Source organism: Gadus morhua, chromosome 11, assembly GCF_902167405.1.
Source record: "Gadus morhua chromosome 11, gadMor3.0, whole genome shotgun sequence".
Classification (NCBI taxonomy): domain Eukaryota; kingdom Metazoa; phylum Chordata; class Actinopteri; order Gadiformes; family Gadidae; genus Gadus; species Gadus morhua.
Window position 1 is genome coordinate 4,281,647 of NC_044058.1, and position 25,375 is coordinate 4,307,021.

A 25,375-nucleotide genomic window follows, 5' to 3' on the forward strand; every position below is an offset into this window, starting at 1 on the left:
TAGCCTTCAATCACAGGTACTGTCTCAAAGGGCTTAGCAGGCATCATATGTATGACACCCCCCTGACCCCAGCCCCCCAAGAGGGCAAAAAACTCCCTTAATTAGCAAGGAAGAAATCTTGAGGAACACATAGCGGGGGATCCCTCCTTCCAGGGATGGCAAGGAGTTCAATGGGGGCCATAATTGACATACATACATACTTACATAAAGGCAAAACATTCTAAATCTGTGATTGGGCGCATGTAAACACATTATTGCTTGCATTGGTAATTGTATGCAGTACTAAGGCTCAGCATGTATATACAGTATATACTCCAGGATACAAACATAAGTTATTTGTGTAATATAATGGATTGTATCATTTGAATACAATTTTAAACGTTTTGTTAGCATAGGTATTATATACACAATATAGTTTGCAGACACCCTGTTTTTATGACACTATGGTTAATTGCAATGGCAATATAAAGTGAAAGATAAAAACACAAACAAGACAAGGGTTGAATGTTGATTTAATCAAGAAATCCCAATACATTTCCAAAAAGGAATATTACTTATATTGATTAGTATGTGACACAGACCACTGTCTAATATACCGTACACAAACATGGTTATTTCTTCAAGTTTACACTCAAGCACAGTGTGTGGATTACAACACACTGAGCAGCACTGCCTGTAGTTTAAGCTATAATAGGTCTGTTATTGCCTCATGCAACATGCTTTATGAATGTGTTCCCTTTCTTCTCTTATTTCAAAGTGCTAACTAGGCCCCTATCTGAATAAGATGCACATAAAATTGGCTTTAGGAAAGAGGACACTTCTTCGTCCTCTGGTCTATCTTAATTTGCTTGGAGATGGCATTCATCAGTATTTTGGAAATGCATTTGGTGGAATCCACAGAAGTGATGCAACACTTGGCTACAAATGGAGCTTTTCTTGTTGAGCAAATGCCTTTGTTCTTTATCTGTAAAGAAAATCCATGTTTATATTATCACAAACATTTATTGTTCACAATTAACTGTAGCCCCTCATAGAAAAAAATAACTCACCTTTTGCTGAATACAGGAAGTTCTCTGATTGGAAGAGAGATGGCAGCACTGTTTCACAAAATTCTGAATCGGAAGTCCTGCTAGCAACCTGTTAACACAATATCCAAATCAGTTTTTGTTAAACATAAGATTGAATCATGGATAAATGATTAATGTGGATATTTAGTAAGTGCTAGTATTTCACAACTCTACATGAAAAGTAAGAACAATGTTTTAAGAAAAACAAAGATAGGTTTGGAGACCGTACTTCTTTTTGATGAGCTTGTGAGTTTCACAGATCTGGCCGAGTGAGGCGTTCTGCAACGTGGGCGTATAAGTCGACAGGTCGACATTATAGCCAGCGCTGGGAGAACTGGAATGGAAACACTCATATCTCTCCTGGCCCTCTTCCATCTCACAGCAATGGTACTTCATCTTCCTCTCCTTGTCCTCTCTGCAGAACCTGTCCATCTCCTCCCGCCACTGAAAAAACACAAGGATATATCGAAACAAGGTTATATAGAGACAATGTTATAAAGAGATAAGGTTAGATAGAGACAAGGTCATATAAAGACAAGGATATATAGAGACAAGGCAGAAGTTTAGGTCAAAGGATTTGCTTCAATTTCGAATAATTACAAATGGTCCCACGGTGTGTTGATGCCAAAGTTTACCTTTCCATCTGCACACTCAAGTACTTCCTGTTTTCTTTTGCAGCACTGTTTGAATCCCCTCTCAAGGCGGTTGACGGCCTTGGTCTGACGGACCAACCAGCCATAGCCTCTGCGTGGTAAGCAGCGGAGGTCATAGAACGGGCGCAGCTTGTGGTGAATGCAGACCGATTTTATGTCGTCAGCCATGGGGCGCGCGGGGGGGAAACTGATGCTCACTTTGTTGGACAGAGTTCTCTGCTGTATGGTGCCTCTGAGGCTTCTCGTTGTCAGCGTTGATCTGTGAACAGAATCATCGGACATCGTTAACTACATGCACATGTTCTGCAGGGATGTCATGATGAAAATAGCACGCAATCAGATCAAATATTAATATCAAAATATGTTTAGTTGATTAACCGACTAAATATTAAGCAAGATAGAAATATAAAAACATGCATTAGTAATATATATTTAAAAAAGGGTATTTGTCAGCATATTGTTTTACGTCACAACAAAAAAAATAAGTACTGTCTCCAAACCTAAATATTCGGAAAAAAAACAGTAAAAGAATTTAACGTCTCCACTAATTAACAAATTCATGATGCAGGGCACCGCTTCAGTACACCTTAGCGGTGCGTTACTCAGGCATGTGTCGGGGCTGAAGGAGAAGCTGGACTCCACAGGAATGGGGGACACCGGGAGCTCCTCCGTGGGCAGGTAGGAGGCATTGGGAGCGTCCTCCTGGAAGCACTTGAGTTGGGCAGAACCCTGTTCTTTACAACAGGAGTACACACGGTCCTTCACAGAGGTGTCCATCTCACAGAAGGTGGCCACCATCTGCTTCCACTGTAGTGTGTAGAGCACATAAACAAAACACACCTGGTTAGTTATCATGATGTAGGAGCCATTCAGCAGTGCATTACATTACATTGATGCTACAATCGGTGGGTGGCACTACAATGGAATATGTCTACAAATTAGGGGGCACAACTGTATTCAGATGATGTTTGGGTAAATACAAATCACACACACACACACACACACACACACACACACACACACACACACACACACACACACACACACACACACACACACACACACACACACACACACACACACACACACACACACACACACACACACGTTTCCAAATCAACATTGGCCAAACTACAAGGTAACTTTCCAACCATAACACAGCTCAGTATGAAAAATAAAATGACTGAGTCAAAAATGAGTGGCAAGTGTAATAATCCAGAGAGTCACTACAAAAGGCATTATCACGGCAACCTTATGTCCGGAGATATATCATTTCTTAACAAAGTTGAACCATTAAACATTTCAAACCAGTGTTTTTAAAGGAGACATATTATAGAGTTTTTCCAACAAGTAAACATAGTATATGAGTTTCAGAAAAAAAATGTTTTAAGCTGTTTGCTGGAAATAGCTTTTAGGAGAAAAAATATCTCGCCTACCGCTATTCCCCTCTGTTACAGTCCCTTCAGAATGCGCTGTTTCTGGTGTCTGTAGCTTTAATGCAAATGAGCTGCTGCCCATTGACCATGAGCTGTCAGAGTGAACCACAGCATGGAGGAGAAGTGATTGTTGCCGTGTGCGGACTCGTGAGGCTCTATATCTATATAATATATTATATAGGTATTTATATTATATTATATCTAATATCTCGGCCAAAAGCTATGTGCGCCTCGGATGATATTATGAATCATAAAGACTGCGTCTGACTTCTCTGGTACTTCCACAACCAGTAAAGACTCGTAGTGGGGGTTATCTCGGCCATGGTTGAGAAGAATTGGGGGAAAGGAGCTTTGGCCTTGACTCTCTGAAGTCCATGTTGAATCTTGACATGGAGGAGAAGCTTCGGCGGCCGTACAGTGTGGGGAGCTCAGCGGAAGTCCGGCAGCTCAGGACAGCTCACAGAGTACACCCGCCGGAGCTGACAGCGGGTGTCCGGTGGCGGCAGTCCGGCGGGTGTCCTTTGGCGGCAGTCAGGCGGGGGAGCAGTCCGGCAGCTCAGCTCCGGGAGTGCAATCCCTTTCGCCTCCTCCGGACTGCCGCCGAAGCTTCGGCGGCAGTCCGGCAGCTCCAGCGGGGGGAGCTCGGCGGCAGTCCGGCAGTTCCGGCGGAAAAAGGGATTGTACTCCCGGAGCTGAGCTGCCGAGCTCCCCCCGCCGGAGCTGCTTGTCCGCCGGTCCACAAAATCTTAGCTATGCTCTGATAGGAGGGGGGTGGGGAAGTGGGAGGTAATATTTAAATGTTCCCTTCCTACGTTTGTTTGGTAATTGTAGGCAGGGTACACTCATAAATGCATATCTCACTCAAAAAGTCATGTACAGACTTTTTTCAAAGTTTGTATGCGTGTGGGAGCACCAGAGACCCAAAACAACACCCCAAATCCCAGGAAAAGTGTTGTTTTCATATGTCCCCTTTAAGGTATGTCTCTGTTCTGTATCTCCTCTACAAACTACTGTCTGTATCCATTTATCCTATACACACTACTTGTTCACTAGAACACCCATGGAACTGTTGAAAGAAATATTATGGTCACACTGCACAGCTGCCCCACAATTATCTTGCACTTCCCACCTTAGAGCGACATACCAATAACTTCCCGTGCACTGATTTTATACTCACAACGTTCAAGCACACTTAAAAATCTGTGGGTTCATGCCTACTTCCTGGATAGTGTTCATGATGTAAAATCTTTAAAGAAACTGTACCAAAGTAAATCCCAAAACAGTAGGATCAAGCTTTGAACGAGAAATTGATTTTGATAACATTGACATTCCTCTGGGCAGACCATCTTTGAACCTATAGCTCTCTAGCTCTCTGCTCTCTAGCACAGTTTAAGATCTCAGGAATGTGTTTTTTTGTGATGTTTTTTTTTATTATCATAAGGAAGACATTGTGTTTTTTATACTCCAACAATGACAATGACCTTTTCTTTGTAGAAACTCAGAAATAAGGTTCTAATTCAAAGTACAGCTGTGGCAGAGTGCATCATGTTTTTATGCTTTCGGCAAAAATATTCATGTTTCCCTCTTTTTCTCTCTCTTTTGTACGTCTTAGTGCTTGCATATCAAGCCTTTCCTGGTATGGCAAATTACCTACAACAAACCTACTTTAAAGAGTGTTAAATCAAAGAACTTTTATAATGAAAGAACTCCAGCACGAAAGAACAGATACAGAACCAGGAAATAAAGGTTAATTCACCGATGAAGGACTTTGAGTATGCTTACCGCCTGTTTGACACAGCACAGCGTCAGGTTCTGACCCCGGGTCTGATCCGCCGCGCAACACTCGCTGAACAACGACTCGGCGAGATTGACTGCTAATGCCCTCCGCTTGAGTTGTCCAAACCCAGAGGCGGGAAAGTAGGTGTCTGGGTAGCGAGGCCGGTGGTCCCCGTGGAGGCAGATGGCCTGGAGGTTGTTTGGCATGGGTCTCCCCGGGGGGAATACCACTGGGTAGTTCAGACTAGGTGGTGGCATACCAAAAGACCGAGGCCCAAACGCTGGAGGACCTGCCAGTGGAATGTTTTGGAGGAATTTATGGTCATTGAAATCAATTAAGGTTCTTGCCACTAAAAGTTATTTTGGTTTGAAACAAAAGTATTTAAACGTACCTCTTTCGCTTAGTTCTCCTAACAAGTCCAGGGGGGGAGCAAAGGCCAAATAGAATAGAAACGTATATTAGATCATCTAAAATAAAAGACACGTAGTGTAAACACGTGTAGGGAGACCAGAGTTTGGAACATCATCTACTTTGTACCCAAATTCACCATTCATTCATTTAACTAAGATTATTTTTAGATCCATGCCAATGTAATGGCATAGTGTCATTGCAATAGTGCCACAATATGGTTGTGGGACTATTTTCACCAACAATTTTTGGCAATCTAGCATGTCAAATCAATCAAATCAGATCCCCGGCGTGAACAACATGAAAACATTCGGGTAAGCCTACCATTCGGTTCTATCTCTACTGCAACACGAATCTCCGGATGCATAGCTGGTTTGTGTGTAGACAAAGGAATTGAAACATTAATGTATTCACATGAAACATAGTTCATCACTCTATTCTTGAGAATAATGGCTTAATATAGGCTACCTGTCATGAATTCACCCATGTCTACCTCCCTTTGCTCTACCATCCTGTGCTCCTCCATCATTTGCTTCTCTAAGACCAACACACGGATTACAGAGTTAGAGTTAGAGAGAGAATTAAGCACAAAATAAATAAATAAAAGTGTGCGAAAAAGCAGTAGGCTATACGAAATTGCAACCTATGACGAGGAGCCCGGGTTGCAACAGGCTACAATTATACAAACGGATGGATGGATACAAAAAGTCAAAATATTAAACGTGAAACATTTCCAGTAAGAAATTTAAAGTCAATCAAGTAAACAAAAGACGCTCGTTTACCTCCACTCGCTCGGCCGATCCAAAACAAGCCCGCACACGCACACACAAGTGTCCAAGACCAGTCCATTGAAACTGGGGATGATATTCAGATGCACGATGTGTGCCTTTTGCCTACTTATTTGTCAACTATATTGCAATTCTATGCTCCTAAAGTAGTATATCGCCCCTGTCGTAGCGATCGAGAAGCCTGTTGTTTCACACAGTCACGGTGTGTCGATGCCAGTGGAGGTCTGGCCACCGAAACAGCATTGTAGACGCTTGTTGTGTAATTTGAAGGAACAAGGCGGAGAGAGAAAATGGGAACCGAAACAGTTTTCCACCATGAGTCATCGGTGATCATCTGCAGCCTCGGTCTTCTGCAAAAGAAACAATGTTATTTAGACGTCGTGTATTTAAAGACTAACATTAAACTTTACATCCTACACCATTTCTTAAATATGTTATTTCTTGTCACACACTGTTCATTATCCCTTGGGTGATACGGGTTAGGTAACACATTTTTTGTTTATTTTATTTTATTTTCCATAGAAAAATTCCGGATCTAACTGTGTGACCTTTACATAACTACCGTGTCTCCTGGCATCACTGAGCCACACACACACACACACAGACACACACACACACACACACGCACACATGCAGAGTAACATAGTGGAATTCTAAATAAGAACAGTATGCCCTGCCCGCACTCTAAGCTAAGCACTTATATGGTAAGGTTTTATGTTGTTTCTTTTCTCAATTGTATGTGTATATCCTGAAATCAATACTTCAAACATACAGTTTTGAAAATATCAATAATTACAATATTTAGCAGACGCTAAGCGACTTACATCGGTTAATACACACATTGACACACCGACGGCAGAGTCAACCATGCAAGGCGACAGCAAGCTCGTCAGGAGCAGTTAGGGTTAAGTGTCTTGCTCAGGGACATGTCAACACTCAGCTAGGAGGAGCTGGGGATCAAACTAGCAACCTTTCACTAAGCCCTCCCCCCCATAAATAGCTAAAACAGGCATACTCTTGTGGAAGGCCTGGCAGCATGTACTTGTCAGTCTATGGAGTCCAAGAAAGGTCAGAGATCAGAGGATGGCAAATAAACCAAAGCTTTGGCACCTCTCTCCGTAACAAAGCTCGTACTTTTGTACTATTGTAAAAATGTCATCTTCCATTTTTGTTGAAGATGACAACTACTTAACTTCTACACAAATTGTTTCTTTCTCAAAACACCATCGTGCGAAAGTATGAGGAAGTAGAAGGGAGGGATTGTGTGCACTATTGAAAGGGATAAACATGAGATAAGATGCGTCAGAGATGCATCATGATGCAAGCGACTAGCCAGACCACTCCCTAAGCAGCGGGTTTCCTTCTGTTGTTAGGGAGGGATCACTTGACCACATTTAATAAACACAAGCCATTTTCAGTAATTTCCCCTTATCCGAGTTTCAACATCGCTCTGCACTAATGTTGTCAGCACATCTTGTTTGATGTGTGTTTTACGGTCATATCTATGAAAGCCAAACATGGTTTGTTTATGCCCACTGTCCTTGACAACGTTTGGTAAGATTCTCGTAAGACACAGGCTTGGTCCTTGAACATTGAGTCCTAACGTAATTTGTTGTGGGTTAACTTCTTCTTTCATTATCAGCCAGAGCCAGCCTGATTTAATAGATTCAACAGACTCAGTTTAGCTATTCATTTAAGTGTTATTCAGTAGGTCATTTTAAAGAAAGACGTATGTTTTATTCTTAAATGTATTAACAGTTTATTGGAGTTCTTGCATATGGCTATCGTAGCCTTCCAAAAACATAACAACCAAACAGGCTTAGTAGAATGTCAATTGATTGTTAACCTGTTTTTTTGTTGAATCTATATAGAGAAACCACAAAATATTGAAGGTCATATAAAAATAGCTTACACACAAAGAAATATAAATATATATATCGCAACATTTAAGATGTTAAAGAATATACATTTAACAATACAAATCCAATACTCTCGGATTAAAAAAAAAAAAGATTTGCTTCAAATACATAACAGATGTTGGACAGAAATGCTTATGTGTGTATCAAAGTACTCATTTGTCAAATATAACACACATTCCTGAGAAGAAGCATTATTTATCAAATCGAGTGACGGAACACAGTGATAAAATCGGATAGAAATAACACACATTATATCCTGAGGGAAAACATAACACCATACTTAAAGAACAAACAAAGGACTATTTCCCACTTCCAAGTTGTACAAATATATAATTACTACATCAACAAGATCTGCAATACTTATAAGTAAGAATAAGAATACTAAACCTAGTACAAAATGGTTTCATATTGTATGTTCAATGTTAGTAAAATATACTGTATTTACAAGCAACAATATGATTTATTATTCAATGATTCTCATAGGTTGAGTGTGTGTGTGTGTGTGGTGTGTGTGTATGGTGCATGCTCGCACATGTGGCGTCTGACGTGTGCATGCTTCTACGGGAATCCAAAGCAGGTGGCTCAGGGAGCCGTCCCTTGAGGGGCATCGGCCTCGGAGTCAAACAGCTCCCTGTAGAGCGGGGGGAAGCGGGAGCGCACCGTGTCGGGGTAGCAGTGGCTGAAGGACTGCAGCTTCTCCATGTGCTGCCGGCACAGCGAGCGCAACAACGCCATCCTCTCGTGAAGCTAGAGAGAGAGAGATAGAGAGAGAGAGAGAGAGAGAGAGAGAGAGAGAGAGAGAGAGAGAGAGAGAGAGAGAGAGAGAGAGCGGGAGAGGGAGAGGGAGAGAGAGGTGTGGGGGTGGGAGAAAAAATACGAGGGAGATAGATGACACTTTCCCCCTCTTCTAGACAGGAATACAAATGTCCTCAATTTCATACAGTGCGGGCTGACGATGAACCACAGACACATGAAATACCATTTAAGGAAATGGATATCCATTCCAAAATGTAGCCCCTATTATGTGGTCCCACATATAGGCCTACCTTGTGTAGTAGGCTCTCTCGGTTGTCTCTGTGTAACATGTGAGTGAGTGCCACCATCAAGTCTCTCTGAACTCTTTGAGCTTGCACTCTGTCTTCCAGAGAGGGTCGGTCTGAACAGCAGGACATACAGAACCAAAGAGCCGTCAGGACACTGATGCTACTTAACAGGCAGTGAGTCTCTGATGTGTTTAAGAAACAAGTATGGTTACACCTGAAATCGGATGTGAAATCTATGATCCAATCTATTTCTGCTGATTTATGGGGTAAAAACAAACCATAAGGGACAGGTACGACTACTTTAGGATCTGGAGGTCCTTACCGGTGTTGATCAGCACCAGGGCCGAGAACAGAGCGGTCTGGGGCTCGCTGAGACCCAGAGCACACATGCCACGGGCAAAGTCGAACACGGCCGAGATGAGATCCCCGCACGCTACAAGTAGGAGGGAGGATTACTTAGTATCCATCTGTGACATGGCTCAACAACCACCAATGTTTGCAAACGTTGATACAACCGCTGTGAGTGCTACCCTACCCAGTGACTTGAAGACTTGAGGTCCAGCAAACTTCCCGTCGAAAAACACTGTGTTGTTTTCTGTGTTGAAGTAGCGGCTCATCCTCACCAGCAGCACCTCCATCGACCCTGGCGCCGGGGACACACGGGGAGAGACAGGTCTTATGTGTATTGTTCTTGGAGGGACAAGCAGCCGAAATGGCTTTTCTCAGGAGGGTGGCTGGCCTCTCCCTTAGAGATAGGGTGAGAAGATCAGCCACCGTGAAGAACTCAGATTAGAGCCGCTGCTCTTCTGCTTAGGAAGCAGTCAGTTGAGGTGGTTTGGGCATCTGGTAAGGATGCCCACTGGGCGCCTTCCTAGGGAGGTGTTCCAGGCACTTCCAGCGGGGAGGAGGAATCGGGGAAGACCCAGGACTAGGTGGAGAGATTATATCGCAACACTGGCCTCGGAACACCTCGGGATCCCCCTCCGTCAGAGCTGGTCAATGTGGCCCGGGAAAGGTAAGTCTGGGGCCCCCTGCTATAGCTGCTGCCCCTGAGACCCGACCCCGGATAGGCGGTTGAAGATGAGTGAGTGACCGAGTGACAAATTATTATGTGAATTTTAATTAATTGAATTGATTTTTTAGCATTGATCACTTTTACCCATGTCTCGCAGTGTTCAGATACATGTCAACAAGGACCAGGTAGGGTGTAGGAGCAAAAGTGTTGCTCATCGATGTGAATATATAGCCTGGGAACGTTAGCGTTGGACCCCATGTCCTTTCTTCTGTGAGTCCACCTTGACCAATAGAAAATCTGTTCCCACACAAAAAAGCTTAAACTCACCACTTTTGAGGAGAGCGATCTGGTCGTTCTGGCTGAACAGACGGAAGCCCGGGATGCGCTTGGCGAACTCCACCACATACTGCACACCATCGGTGAGTCTGATGGCGCAATACTGCCACATCTCATCCATCGTCTGGGGGGTCAGGGCAGAGCAGAACTCGGTGATCAGAGGGACAAGAAACGGAGAAAAGGGAAAAGGAGAGGAAAGGCGTCTGCCTACCTTGTTCTGATAGGCCTGTATCTCCTCCCTATTGAACAACTTCCATTTCAGATCGTGCAGTTCCTCCACTCTGTATTGGCTGGTCTCTCTGTGGGAGCGCAGGATACTGCCACACAGGTCCTCTGAAAAACACAACCGCATGGATATAATTCATGGGAATTGTGGATTGAATTCACACACACACACACACACACACACACACACACACACACACACACACACACACACACACGAGCGCAACCATCCCCACCACCACAACTAATTACTGGACTACTGTACTTCACCTCTGCTTTGCAGAACATGGGAATAGTGACCAAAGGCATCCTCCAGCAGGTCATAAGGTTGAATCCCCATCAACTCAGGAGATGGCTGTCTGGAATCAAACCCTGAACCGTAGAGTAACACAGAGAGTGGGAAACCAAAGTTTGAGAGATGATTTTAATGTGAAGAGCAGGAAGAGTTGAAGAGGTGAGTGAGACCCACCTCTGGGGTTAGGAGGACCACCGCTGTCCCCTCTCCCCAGGCACCGGGACCCTAGGGGGCCGCTGCAGCCGCGGTAGATCAGGTCCGAAGCAGGGGAATCACTTGAAGAGCATACCAGGTAGGAGTGCACGTCCCTTGTGAGGGAGGCCCCTCTCTGGAGCTGCTGCTGCTGCTGCTGTTGATGGTGATGTTGTTCTTGCTGCTGCTGCTGCTTGTGTTTTTGAATCTCAGCAGACAGTGAGTCCCGCTGACGCTTGGACATCCGTCCGAACTTCACCGCTGAAGAAGGACAAAAGACAGTGTTGACCTGAGCTCAAGAGACGGAGTGGTGTGGTGTCAGGGTTCAGGTGTATCTGTGTCTCACCATCGCGGCTCATGCCTTGCGCGAGGCATTTCTGCAGCCGGCAGTGTTGGCAGCGGTTGCGGCTGGTCCGGTCGATCTGGCAGTTGTTCTGCCGGGAGCAGGAGTAAGACACAGTGGGCAGCTGGCTTCGTCTGAAGAATCCCTGAAATTCCAGGATGATTTTATAATAAATTCCCTTTTGAATTCAAATGTATCACTGTCTCAAGTACTTTTCAAGCCTATTGTGTCTGAGGATGTATGTCCATATATATATACATATATATCTACACATATATATATTAGAGCTGTCAAGCGATTAAAATATTTAATAGTGATTAATCGCATCAATGTCATAGTTAACTCTAATTAATCGCGATTAATCGCAAATTATTTTCCTATTCTAAATATCCCTTGATTTTTTTGTCCCATAATTCTTCTCATTTTAATTCTCTTATCAACATGGTGAAGTGCATCCGATGCCTTGTGCAAATGATTTTTTATTGATAACAACATTGGCATATACACCGATCAAAACAGGACGATACAAAAAAAGAGCCTATAGTGCAATTAAACGACTGCTTTGAACAAATGTCATTTGAACATAGCAGTCAGGCTACTGCTTCTTTGTTTTGAGCCAAAGAAAAAAAAACAATTTTTTTTTTTTTTTTATAAAGTAATTGCGTTAATCGCTCGATAAAAATTTTAACGCCGTTAAATTTGGTTTGCGGTAACGCCGTTAATAACGCGTTTAACTGACAGCTCTAATATATATATATATTTATGTGTGTGTGTGTGTGTGTGTGTGTGTGTGTGTGTGTGTGTGTGTGTGTGTGTGTGTGTGTGTGTGTGTGTGTGTGTGTGTGTGTGTGTGTGTGTGTGTGTGTGTGTGTGTGTTTGTACCTTGCACCCCTCACACGTGATCACTCCGTAGTGCACTCCTGAAGACTTGTCTCCGCAGATCTTGCAGGGTATCACTTCAATCCCAGCTGGACAACAACAGAAGGCCACAGCTGTTAGTTCTTACCTAGCACCGCTTTGTTGGAGAATTCCTGCTTTAATGACAAGTCTAACTATAGGTAAAGTCTAACTTTCCAGTAAAACTGGAAACTCGTCGTAGTTTATTCTGCTGACACCCCAGTTACAAACAGTGATTAGATATTAGTTATGTTCATCTTAATTAATTACATCTATAACGTTGTCGATTTTGTAGGGACTTTAATCAGCTGAAATATAGATCATTCAGCAGCATTCAGGATATTGCTTTTGCATTGTCAAAAAAAAGAAAAGGCAAATAATTCTGTTGATCGTTGTTTTTCATTTTGGATTCGTAGCGCATTGATGTGGAACTGATTTACTGCTGTTAAAGGCAGAGGTCTCCCTCATGCCAAGTAATGCACTGTTCATGCTAACTCACTAAATTTGTAGTGATCCGTGACCGACGATACACCAACATGTTCTCTCGTGGGTGGGGTCCACCTTTTGTCACCTAAGTCATCCAATGTATTAGAATTAAGTATTCCATAACACTGTGAATAACAGTCAGTAACTATGTAGGCCTACCTGTGATGACCCCATTCATGACAGAAGAAATGCAAAGAGAGATTTGATGAAGATTCAACAAAGAGGCAAATAATCACTACAAGTCAGTTGTATGGAATTTGTATTTCCTGGTCAAAACCCTTTGGGATTTTTTTGTGAACTTCAGAACCTTCAACATGAATTACCCTAAAAGGTATATTTCAGTGTTTCCAGAAATGACAGTCCACCAGAAGGGAAAATGTATACTACATAATTTCTTCCACTGGGGTCTCTCAAGCAAAACCATGATGTAGTGTGCCCTGACCTGGTGTGGGATCATTGAGTTGTTATAAATACAGACGCAGCATTGACTGCTAGAACAGCAAGAACGGCCTTTAAACCAACAAAAAGCACTCTAATGTTCACATTCCTCCACCAATTTTAAAGTCTGTAATGTTCACGTAATAGTGCTTTAAACGGTTAACCGTTTCAGGACAGTTGCCTCTCCAATAGGGGAGTCAATGCAGCGTTAACATCTCTGGTTGTCTTCACCTAGGCTGACATCGCCAGATCATTTTGTAAACGTGTACAACGCTGGAAACTCTCAGTTCAACTTCGATGTCCAACTGGTGTTTTTAACGGGCCCAGACCACAATGCCGCCAGACGTTATAGTACAGACCTACAACCAATCAGAGCAGGAATCCTTGTGGCACATCAGTGGCAGCCATCTTGGATGATTATGAAAACAGCTTAAGGACGAACCTCTGTAAAGTCATTGTGTCTAACCCACCCCCTATTAGATCCATGGATATAAATGGATATTGGCCCGACCCGGTCCAGGTCTGCTGGAAACCAGTTTGACCAGGAGGGGGGCCAGAAGCATACGCCAGAGCAAGTAAAACATGAGTTTGCATATTCCTCTCATTCCTCAGCGGTCTTCACCCCCAGGCCGGTGAAAACACCTAACATTAACTTATTGACTTGCCATAAGATGAGTCGATTGTGTATCACGTTATATGGTGGATGAGCCAAAACAAACAAACATCCACCATGGACCAGCTAGCCATATGAAACCAAACCAGGGATATCTCTAGGTTGAACATTTTGGAAGCATTTGGGATAATGTTAGTACACAACTTAAAATATATAACATAGTCTTATACTTAAATCGGGCAAAGACATTTGATGACATATTGCAAAAGAATGCAATATTTGTCAAATCTGACAGCGGATGTGTTCAAAATTACCACTAGATTTCAACTGCTGTTATTTTCCTTTAGAACTAAACAAAGGTAATTCTGACCCAGCACTCAAGAAGAAATGTCTTTCAACACTTCAGGTTGAGTATGACCTGGTAAAAAATCCAAAAAATAGAGTGAGGGTTTGAGCCGTGGAATATTATAAAATGAGTAGGGGCTGAGAACTCCATGTGTCAACCTCAAGGGCTTTCAAGTGGTTAGGCTCTCTCACTCTGACTGAGACCTCCTTCAAGTATTCTCTGTCTGTCACAGTCCTCTCTCAATCTCACTCACCAAGGACACCACTGCCAGTAATATGCTCATTCTTCTCCCCTCTTCCAGTAATAAAGACCGCTCCCAAAACCCCCCCCCCCCCCCCATCACTTATCCATCACTGCGTACCATTTTAACTTATTGTGGCCATTTGCTTCCCCCCCACCCAGTTCCCTTTACCTTCAGTGACCTCGATGACACTGACAGGAGACTCAGCCTCGTAGGCCGTTCTTTGAGAGTTTGAAGTCAATTATGTATCTGATGTTTGCATTACCTGTTTTAATGCGTCAACATGGGCAACTTCAACCAGACTATTCTCAAGTACAGCACTGTACTGTACTATATGACTGTGTAGTGTACTATCCTGTCCTGCAGTACTGTAATGAAATACTGTATAAGTAACAAGCTATGAGATACAGTCACCATCTATTTACCATGAGAATCACTTGAAGATTGCCTATCTTCTGCTAACATTGGTCTGCTTGAATGCACATTGCTCCCCAGCCCTCTTTCTGCCCTCTCTATCCTATAGGGACGATTAGGGATGTGAAAAGGCAGTCCTCACGACACCACATGACAATGATTTGATTTATTTTCATACTTTCTGTTAGTGTGTGTATTTTGTATTTTGTGCGTGTGTGTGTTAGTGTGTCAGTGTCTGCCCTCTTTTCCGATGCCAAAGTACACGTCTATAGACTGCAAAGGAGGGCAGTTGGTATGTGGTAGATGACTTATAAGTCCTTTAAAATAAATAGTGGGCTTTGACCAGGTAACACATTCATTATAATCATACTGAATTTGTCGCTACACACAAGACAGAGAAATATCACGGTTTATGAGGGAAAATTAGGATTTAGTAATACAGGAAGACAGATCATTTGTAGGCCTGCGTCATAGGAAGTTTTGAAAGTTTCCCATACGTTATTAGTTCAATGTGTCTGAACAATTATTGTCAACAAAGCAAGGAAGAGTAACGATCAGGCATTTCAGCGAGTACCCCTGTTTTGGTTCTCAAATAACCGGAAACCCACTTGGACCCACAACCTTTCAGTATCACACACAGTGATTCTCAGCACCCAGACTACACAAAGTCAGTCAGCATACACGGATTCAGCCCGTTTTCAACATCGTTCTGCCCTTGCAAGCGGAGCTCCAGCGCGATCGGTGGTAATGCTTGCAGAAAGGACGAGCGTGTCAGAACGCCCAACCATGTAGTGGGACACTGAATGTATTAATTATAACTCATGCCTTCAACAGGCTGTGAGATTGTCTGGCACCTCTTCATGGTTATTGTTATTATCTCTTTCTCTCTCAGTTATTCTCAAACCACTTAATATTAAGTAGAATATTAACAGTTCATTAACAAATACCATACAAAAAGTTTCAAAAAGTTTTTGTTATGCAGATGTTACACTTTATTACATACATACACACAAAGGAAGGCAGCCGGCTCCCTAATGACATCTGAATTCACTATAAATTGTCTTGGATATAAGTGTCTAAATTAGGAAATAGCATTATAGTATAGAGTAAGTGTGGCACTGTGTGTGGCAGTATCTGTTTGTGCATGCATGAGTCTGGTGTGTGTGTGTGTGTGTGTGTGTGTGTGTGTGTGTGTGTGTGTGTGTGTGTGTGTGTGTGTGTGTGTGTGTGTGTGTGTGTGTGTGTGTGTGTGTGTGTGTGTGTGTGTGTGTGTGTGTGTGTGTGAGTGTGTGTGTGTGTGTGTGTGTGTGTGTGGGTTAAAGATAAGACGGCTGTACAGCTCTTTCGTGGCTTTGTTTAAAATCAAGTTGTCAGCAGTCTACACATTTCACTGTAAACGGACACAAAACCTCAACTTTCCTTTGACGGAAGTGTACCTCAAGTACTTTGGCAGACAACAATTAAAATACAATTGCACACACTTGCACACACACACACACACACACACACACACACACACACACACACACACACACACACACACACACACACACACACACACACACACACACACACATGATCGTAAGTACACTCACAAACACAAACGAATGCCCACAAACACAAACACAAACACATACACACACAAACGAACGCCCACACACAAACGAAGCCCACACACACACACACACACACACACACACACAAACGAACGCCCACACACATGCAAACACACACACACTCAGTGACACATGCACACACACACACACACACACACACACACACACACACACACACACACACACACACACACACACACACACACACACACACACACACACAAATTGCTGATTGCAGATTTTTCATATTTCGCAAATCACGATACTCAGGAAGGATTTCACAATTTGCAGACTTTAATTGTATTATTATCACCCTATTCCACTGTATAATGTGCCTTTGTAATAATATGATTTTAAATATTTAGGTATTATCTAGGTAATCACTTGGAGTCTCACAATACATTTAGGAGATTATTCTCTTAACTGCCACATGAGACTTATCAATATATTTATATTCTATTAAGTTCCTAAAATAAAATGTATTTTCTTTCTCAAGTTGTGATATGTAATGTGCTTGAATCCTATGATTTGATAGTAACATTTGAAGTATGAATGCCTCCCGCAGGACGTGTCTGAATGCTCCACCAAGGCATGAAGCGGTAACCAACACAGATAAAGGATTTTGTATACAATTGCTAATGAATAATGGGTGATACAAAAAAAAAGTACGATACAAAGTTTTGTTTTGCTGCTCCTTAACAGTTGGACCACATTTCACTTTGAAGATCTCAAACCAAGAGCAGATCTGTGGGTGTGATGTGAGAAAGTAAGGGGCAACAGCCTGCATGTGGTTATTTATTCAACAATCTTTGGGTGGATTACTGTGGTTTGGAGTGCCATTAAGAAGATGAAAAAATAAGCTCTGTGCACATTTTACCCAGTAGAGGAGGAAGGAACTCCTTATCAGCGCCACCCGTTTCCATTGGGGACACTTTTATATAGAGTTGTATCTTAAAGCCATCAATGGCTATATTTGTATTTTTTTTAAAACCTCTGCTTACTCTAATCCCCACAGCTGCAGGGAGATACCAGTTCATCTGGGCTCCATCTAAAGAGGCTGGCAGGTGTGCTGCTGTGTAATGCTGTGAATGCACCAGACTTTTTAACATAGGAGCGGGAAGTAGCAAGATAAAGCTCCGTGCCAACAGCCAGAAGAGAATACGTTCTCTGATCAATCTTTTTGTTAGAAAATACATTTGAGATGAAATTTGAGATTTACAGAACACAAAATTATAAAAGTCTTTGAACTGCGATTTGTAGATTTGTAGTTCACACTAGTTTCCCTATGCAAGAGTGCTTATTTATTGATAAATATTGAACAATTCTTTATTCATTCAAGAAAATTTTCAGTGTTTCTATAATTTTTTATGTAACCAAATCAAATAGATTGATTTGATAACATCATTTGTATTCAATTATGAAGCCAGCAAAGTACTTCTGATATTTAAAAAAAGTGTTAGCCGATTTACGTAGTGCTTAATTTGTTTGTTCTCTGCGTGATTGAACTGAAACGTGTGAGAATGCCTAACCCTAACCCTACACCCCACTGAACGAAATATCAAAATAGAAATAAAAGATGCATAAAATCATATCTTATCGACCAATTAAAAACATGGTTGCATCAAACAAATATAATGGATTTAACCATGTTCATGTTTAACCTTAATGTGAACCTGAGTAATTGTGAATAAAATGGTAAATTCAGATCATACTTTATTTCACATGGGCATTTTCACAAAGCTCCCATGTCAGATACACAGTAATATATACAGAGTGTAGCTGCTTTCAATATTTTCCATTCACAGGTGGTTATATGAACCAAAAATGATAAGCTAGTTTAGAGATACAGTAGGCAGATGTCGTCACCTACTTTGACTTTGTATTTTCTTGAATGTCGATATTTTATGTTGTTTTTGTTGCGTGCAAAAAAAAGTCTTAAATTGTATATTGAATGAAATTACTCATCCTAAACTTGTCTCGAATGACGAAGAACAGTATGTGATCAGAATCGAGACACACATTGGCAAACACAGACACACACAACAGATGCACAACACGCACAACTGAGATCATTGTCCCTACCTCGGCTCATTCTGACTCCGTGGCTCTCCTGTCCCACTTTTACAAACGTAAGCAACAACACTGTCCTTCTTCCACACCGGTAGATTGCAATTGTCGCTTTTCAACTGCTTTTCTTCCAATCTGTCTGTTGTGGGTTGTTGTTGTTGACTTTTTTGATCCTGTAGCGTGCCGCTTAGGATTCATTGTGGTTTGTGCAAATATATTCAGAACTTTTAGTCTCTCAGACACGCCTCATCCTCCTTTTGTGCACGTATGTGTATGCATGTGTGTGTGTGTGTGTGTGTGTGTGTGTGTGTGTGTGTGTGTGTGTGTGTGTGTGTGTGTGTGTGTGTGTGTGTGTGTGTGTGTGTGTGTGTGTGTGTGTGTGTGTGTGTGTGTGATGGAGTGAGACAGAGAGAGAGGGAGAGGGGCTGTCCCGTGTCATGGGTTTGTCTGTCGCTCTTTCTTACGTCGATACCTTTGTTGTTCTCCTCGATCACCCACCTTCCCTCTCAGTATCACCCACAGAAAACCTTGCTGTGTGAAAGTGTTCCACTGCTTTGCAACTCCCCTTTCTTGTCTTAAAATCAACTTGAAAAGTTTATTTTCGCCAAGACCGAATATTAACAATACCAATCATCGATCACATTATATCTATATTTATTTTTGACTAACTGATTTACTTTCGTATTGAGGGGGCTCAACTGTTATTCCAGTCACTCATGTAAAATAAAATAAAAAAAAAACACATTTCCAATCAATTTTACCATCATCAATCTTTCTTTCCTATCGCCCTACCTTTCATCTGTCTCCATTTGTTCATTGTCTCAGTGCATCTCCAAAACTTCAGTATGTTTTCCTGTGTCCTCTCCTCTGCCTCTCTGCACCTGATGCACTGACCCTATGCACTCTACTCTGTCCAAATCCTATTCGGCTCATCTCCAAACCCACATCCAGAATGTACAAATATGCCTCTGTATATATATATCGATATGTTATATAACAATATCTATATTATTAATAGTATATAATGTACTTAGCAATGCTAGTGCACAGTAGGCTACACAAAACAGATTTTGATAATGGACACAGCTAGATTTTGTCAGAATGATCAATGGTTAAAAATAACATTTGAAGATGAAGATTTACAAAAAAAAAATGGTATCACCGAACAGCAGGTGTTCCTAAATGGTGGTAGACAGTGCTATGCTAAAGCTGTTGAAAAGGAAGCGATGCTATCATGGTTAGCTTCCTTCCGTTGCTACAGATACCAATATATGGTTGGAATTCACTGCTCCATGTCAGGCAATGTGGTGTGTATGTGTGTGTGTGTGTGGATGGGGTGGGGGGTTAAACAGGTGCAAGACACAATGCCATGCAGATCCCATAATACTGATTATAAAAAGAAAAATGAGTGTTTGTATCAATGTGTTAGTGTGTGTATGTGCGTGTGTGAGTTTGCGTGTGCGTGTGCATGTGTGTGTGTGTGTGTGTGTGTGTGTGTGTGTGTGTGTGTGTGTGTGTGTGTGTGTGTGTGTGTGTGTGTGTGTGTGTGTGTGTGTGTGTGTGTGTGTGTGTGTGTGTGTGAGGTTGTTTGCCTCTGAGTTTTTCATGTATGTGCATGCATTTGCATGTTTGTTTGATTCTTCACAGGTGCAAGGTAGTTTTAGGGTCCTTTGCTGAGACAGGAGCTAACAACAAAGCATGGTAGCACAAACAGGCATTGCCATGTAGTAACATGCTAACAAACACGTCCAAATGGATGGTACCACTGGTACTTACTCAAATGAGTCTTGGACAGCACTTCTCCTAAAGGAGAGCAGATGGTATTAGGCTAGATTAGATCTACTTTAGCACTGACCACCAAGGGCAGCATGGACCCCACCGGATCCTCCCACCCCTGTGAGCTCTGATGGCCATTTAGTAGTAGTGTATGTGGGTATACTGCTTTAAATAATACCCTATGAAACAGTAGCACACACCACACACACAAACACACACACACACACACACACACACACACACACACACACACACACACACACACACACACACACACACACACACACACACACACACACACACACACACACACATATAGAGATATACACACATACATACAAACATATAGCATACACACAGACACATACAGATACCATACACATACACGCACAGACACACACACACACACACACACACACACACACACACACACACACACACACACACACACACACACACACACACACACACACACACACACACACACACACACACACACACACACCAACATGTACACACTAACCAGAGAAGATTGTGTTTGAGGGTGTTTCTCTTTTAGTCTGACCACAATCATGATGAAGTCTAAATTGCAGAGGGTGTGGGTATGTTTGCGTGGGGGTCCTTTATTTGCTGAATTGTATATTTTGCGGGTTTGCGAAAGAGAATAGCATGCAGTAGATAAGTATCAATAGAAGAGATAGAGCTAGCCAGACTTGGCCTGCCGCGGTCTGAAAGCGCCTGCTGTGGTTGCACTAGTAATCTCTCCTCGTCAGAAAATGTCCACTGCAGAGAATAAATGGAGAGCAGCACACACCTTTACGCTGAATGTTAAAAGCTTATTTAAATGCTTGTCGCACACTGAGAAAACTCTTAATTTGAGCAGTGTGTCATTCTTATAAAGTATAACTACTAATTATCTGACATTTTTGGGAAACAAAATACGATACGATTCTATTTCTGAATAGGTAATAAAGGTAAGGCTTTATAATAGATTTCAGTCATTTATAAGCTCTTAGTTAATGATGAATTTATAATCTCCTAAACATAAATAGACATATGTGAATGATTAATTTGTTAAAGGCGCCCTATCTTACTCACCAGCCCCTCCAGTGGACTGTACCATCTGGTAGGCTGATCTATCCACCGCACATCTGGGTGGACACTCCCACTTGTGGTGTCACTAGAGGGAAGATTCTGACATGGCTTCTAATGGCTAATAAACATCATACCTGGAGAAAAAATAGGGATCCTTTAACATTTCTATCATTTACAAATATATAAAAGAGTTTTGTTGATTAGGTCATCGTTAACAAAAAGCTTACTTATCATCTTAAAATGTATATTAATGTTTTTTGTATTGATTAGTTCATCATTAACTTAAGGCTTGAAAATGACTTATACCTGAGCGGTATAACAAAGTGTTTCCCAAGTACTGGACTGTGACAACACATCCTCATCTCATGTAGCGCTCAGCCAACACGGTTACATAAGAGCCCTGCACAGGTGTGCCTCAGAAGGGGAAGAAGACCAAGTACTTCCTCCGGTCACGAATCCTAACAAACTCAAAGATCTTTCATCATATAGTGTCAGATATCATGTCCATCCAAAGATTGTAGGCACTTTAATTGGTGTTAAAAATAGGATGTCTTCAATAATATTTCTAGATTTGTATCTTTTTGTAATTCTGGGACCCAAGTTCATGACAGAACCATATCAGAATCATATTCACCCTGAAAATAATGTGACAGTGACAGTCAACACAGCAACCGTGATACACTATGCATGTAATTTGGTGCACGTGTGTGTGTGTGTATGTGTGGGGGTTGGCTTAGCTCATAGAGCAGTTGGCTTGTAACCAAAAGGTTGGTAGTTAGATCCCCAGTTCCTCCTAGCAGAGTTTTGATGTGTCCCTGAGCAAGACACTTAACCCTAACTGCTCCTGACGAGCTGGCTGTCGCCTTGCATGGTTGACTCTGCCATTTGTTTGTCAATGTGTGTATTAACCGATGTAAGTCGCTTTGGATAAAAGCGTCAGCTAAATGCCCTAATTGTGTGTGTGTGTGTGTGTGTGTGTGTGTGTGTGTGTGTGTGTGTGTGTGTGTGTGTGTGTGTGTGTGTGTGTGTGTGTGTGTGTGTGTGTGTGTGTGTGTGTGTGTGTACCCTGATCAACTAGCCTCATAGCAATGGGCTACTTGTCTAGCTGTCGCTCATAACTTCAACTATGGGTCTGCTAGGGCACACGTAGTAGACTAGACTAGCGAAGATATGTCTATGACCCGGGCCCCAGTGAATAGAAGTAGCAGACCCATAAGCCTTATGAGTCACCTGCGTCAATCTTACAATGATACCTGTGAGAACGGTCAGTTGATACGCATTCTCAAACTTCTCATCACTGCTGGTTGTACCCACGATGCCAGTACGCAGCAATGAGGTCACCGATGTCCGGACCTCTGCATTTTTTAAAAGCTAAAAATAAAATTGGAATCTAAATACAACTGTATAAAGGATCTGCGGTTGTTACTTCTCAGAGATGAGTGCATGCTTAAACTGACTAGGCCCCTGGTCATACCTATTCCATTATTAAACTCTGACTAGGTCCCTGGTCTATTCCATTATTAAACTCTGACTAGGGCCCTGGTCATACCTATTCCATTATTAAACTCTGACTAGGGCCCTGGTCTATTCCATTATTAAAATCTGACTAGGGCCCTGGTCAAACCTAGTCCATTATTAAACTCTGACTAGGGCCCTGGTCATACCTATTCCATTATTAAACTCTGACTAGGGCCCTGGTCATACCTAGTCCATTATCAAACTCTGACTAGGTCCCTGGTCTATTCCATTATTCAAGTCTGACTAGGGCCCTGGTAATACCTTTTCCATTATTAAACTATGACTAGGGCCCTGATAATACCTATTCCATTTCAACAACACTAGCCATGAAAGGTCCACGCGTGTTTTGAAAGGGGTCAGGTGTCTGCAGTGTGTCTGTGAGTGAGGAGGGAGATAGTGGGTCTAACCTGAGCGCCGGGCGCTTTGCATTTAGAAAGGCAGAGGATGAGAATAGTAAAGCAGTGATTCCCAAACAGAAGCTGACACAAGTTAATCCCCTGGATTAGCCCTGGTTTACTGTAGCTCTCACCAACACACAGCCATTTAACCACTTAAAGGGGAGAGAGATACAGGGAGGGGAAGGAATGGGGGAGAATCACTGTTAAGAGGGAGGGGGAGAGAGAGATACAGAGCAATGAGAGAATGGGGGAGAATACAAGTTGAGAGGGAGGAGGAGGAGAGAGATGCAGAGCTATGAGGGAATGAGTGAGAATACAAGTTGAGAGGGAGGAGGAGAGAGAGAAACAGAGCGATGCGGGAATGGGGAAGAATACAAGAAGAGAGGGAGGAAGAGGGGAAATAAAAGAGCAATAAAGAGAAGATAAGGTTTAGCATGAGAGTCTCAAACATCTAAAGAGTGAGAGAGAAAGGTAAAGGAAAAGGGAACAGGACAAACACAACTGCCTTTACTTAAACACTATATGCAGTTAAAACATATAAGAACGTATATATTATAAAAGCATCGCGATACATAAACACTTGGGTAGGGTTGGGTTCAATATGTAGTTTACAGAATCCTGCTTGCATCTTTGCTGCAGACCATATGACATGGGCCACACACTGCACACACAGGCCGAGGCAAATCGCCTCTAGCCTGGCACCTCTCACCTCGTCTGATCGGTGCGTCACCTGGAGATGCATTGTACTCCTCGTATTCCATTACTCCAAAACAAAATACACGTGGTCTGTACGCATGCACTGACCCACATGAAAAACCTTTCGTTCACTTAGTAACTTCTGCTCTTGCTTTGAGGATCGTAGTCGCCGGCAGTGCTGTCTGGTTGTTCTAGCGGCCAGGTCGGCGCAGGGGTCTGGGTAGGTGCATGGCCATCTCCTCCGCAGTGGTCAGCATGGACTCCAATAGACCTCCTCTTGAGGAAATGTTTCATATCAAAGTTCCTCGAGGCTCACGTCCATCGAGAGTGCAGCTGGAGCCGCCGGTTGGCACGGTGAGAACACGCGGTGCGCTCAGGACGGCTGCTCCGGTCTCTATCCCCCCCCCCCCCCGGTCAGTCCTCAGGTCATGGTCTCTGAGTCCTTCAGGTCTCTGAGTCCTTCAGGTCCAGGTATCTGAGTCCTTCAGGTCCCGTGCTCGGGAGTAGTTATATCACCGGGAGTTACGTCATTATATCGGATAAGGTTTGCTTTGTGTTGTTCGGTTGAGAAATAGAACCCAATGCTGCTCGAACCAGCTTCCTCAACCCGGTTCAATGTAACATTTATAAAGGACAATTAACTTTTTAATGATGACCAGTGCGCCGCAAGAGCCACGTGATATATCATCTTACTATAGTGCATTAGAATTTGACTATTTAAGTTCGAACTATAATTTGCATAGGTTTGCCTAAATTGTAGTCCTACTTCGTTTTCTAAGCAATATTCAAATATGGGTTAAAGATGAAATATGTCCATTAAATATCCCATTAGGCCTACAATGCTTATGGTATACCGCATGGCTTTGGGCCTGTGATGCTTTAAATATAGGAACTGTATAAACACAATGAATGCTCAGGTAGTATGGCAAAAATTATATTGTAGGCTACTGCAATACTTTAACTTCCGTTATCATAACCTTTAGGCGTTATGATAATCAGGACATACCATAGAACACATTCTATCATCACACGCACACAATGAATGAACCCAATTTGCAAACAACACCATCAATCCAAACAAGGCACCTGTAGCCAATAAGGTAGGGTGTGTGTGTGTGTGTGTGTGTGTGTGTGTGTGTGTCTGTTATTCAAAAAATCGAATAATGTTTGACGGAGAAAATAATGTTATTACCGAATAATTTAAATCTTGTTTGAGCATATTTAAAATTATTACGTTAAATATAAACTTGAAAACCTCCACACCTCGACCCCAAATA

At 42.4% G+C, this 25,375-nt stretch overlaps 2 protein-coding genes across 5 annotated transcripts; both read right to left on the reverse strand.

Annotated features, from left to right (window-relative positions):
• Positions 1–494: 494 nt before the first annotated feature.
• Positions 495–6,421, reverse strand: ecm1b (extracellular matrix protein 1b). 3 transcript variants are annotated; one of them, XM_030370722.1, is made up of 10 exons: positions 6,124–6,421; positions 5,810–5,878; positions 5,666–5,710; positions 5,325–5,342; positions 4,939–5,222; positions 2,307–2,527; positions 1,703–1,979; positions 1,297–1,511; positions 1,050–1,137; positions 495–964 (listed from the first exon to the last, which is right to left on the reverse strand). In XM_030370722.1, exons 1-10 carry the CDS (start codon positions 6,188–6,190, stop codon positions 803–805), a joined length of 1,446 nt encoding a protein of 481 aa, XP_030226582.1. In that variant the 5' UTR covers positions 6,191–6,421; the 3' UTR covers positions 495–802. The 3 variants fall into 3 exon arrangements, with proteins under 3 accessions (XP_030226582.1, XP_030226584.1, XP_030226585.1); XM_030370724.1 differs by lacking the exon at positions 5,810–5,878 and having other exon boundaries at positions 6,124–6,385; XM_030370725.1 differs by lacking the exons at positions 5,666–5,710; positions 5,810–5,878 and having other exon boundaries at positions 6,124–6,376.
• Positions 6,422–7,869: 1,448 nt separating this feature from the next.
• On the reverse strand, positions 7,870–24,883 carry rorc (RAR-related orphan receptor C). 2 transcript variants are annotated; one of them, XM_030370595.1, is made up of 11 exons: positions 24,112–24,883; positions 12,380–12,465; positions 11,501–11,642; positions 11,137–11,415; positions 10,938–11,039; positions 10,654–10,775; positions 10,434–10,566; positions 9,627–9,734; positions 9,414–9,524; positions 9,095–9,204; positions 7,870–8,795 (listed from the first exon to the last, which is right to left on the reverse strand). In XM_030370595.1, exons 1-11 carry the CDS (start codon positions 24,161–24,163, stop codon positions 8,631–8,633), a joined length of 1,410 nt encoding a protein of 469 aa, XP_030226455.1. In that variant the 5' UTR covers positions 24,164–24,883; the 3' UTR covers positions 7,870–8,630. The 2 variants fall into 2 exon arrangements, with proteins under 2 accessions (XP_030226455.1, XP_030226456.1); XM_030370596.1 differs by lacking the exon at positions 24,112–24,883 and adding an exon at positions 18,631–18,894.
• Positions 24,884–25,375: the final 492 nt, after the last annotated feature.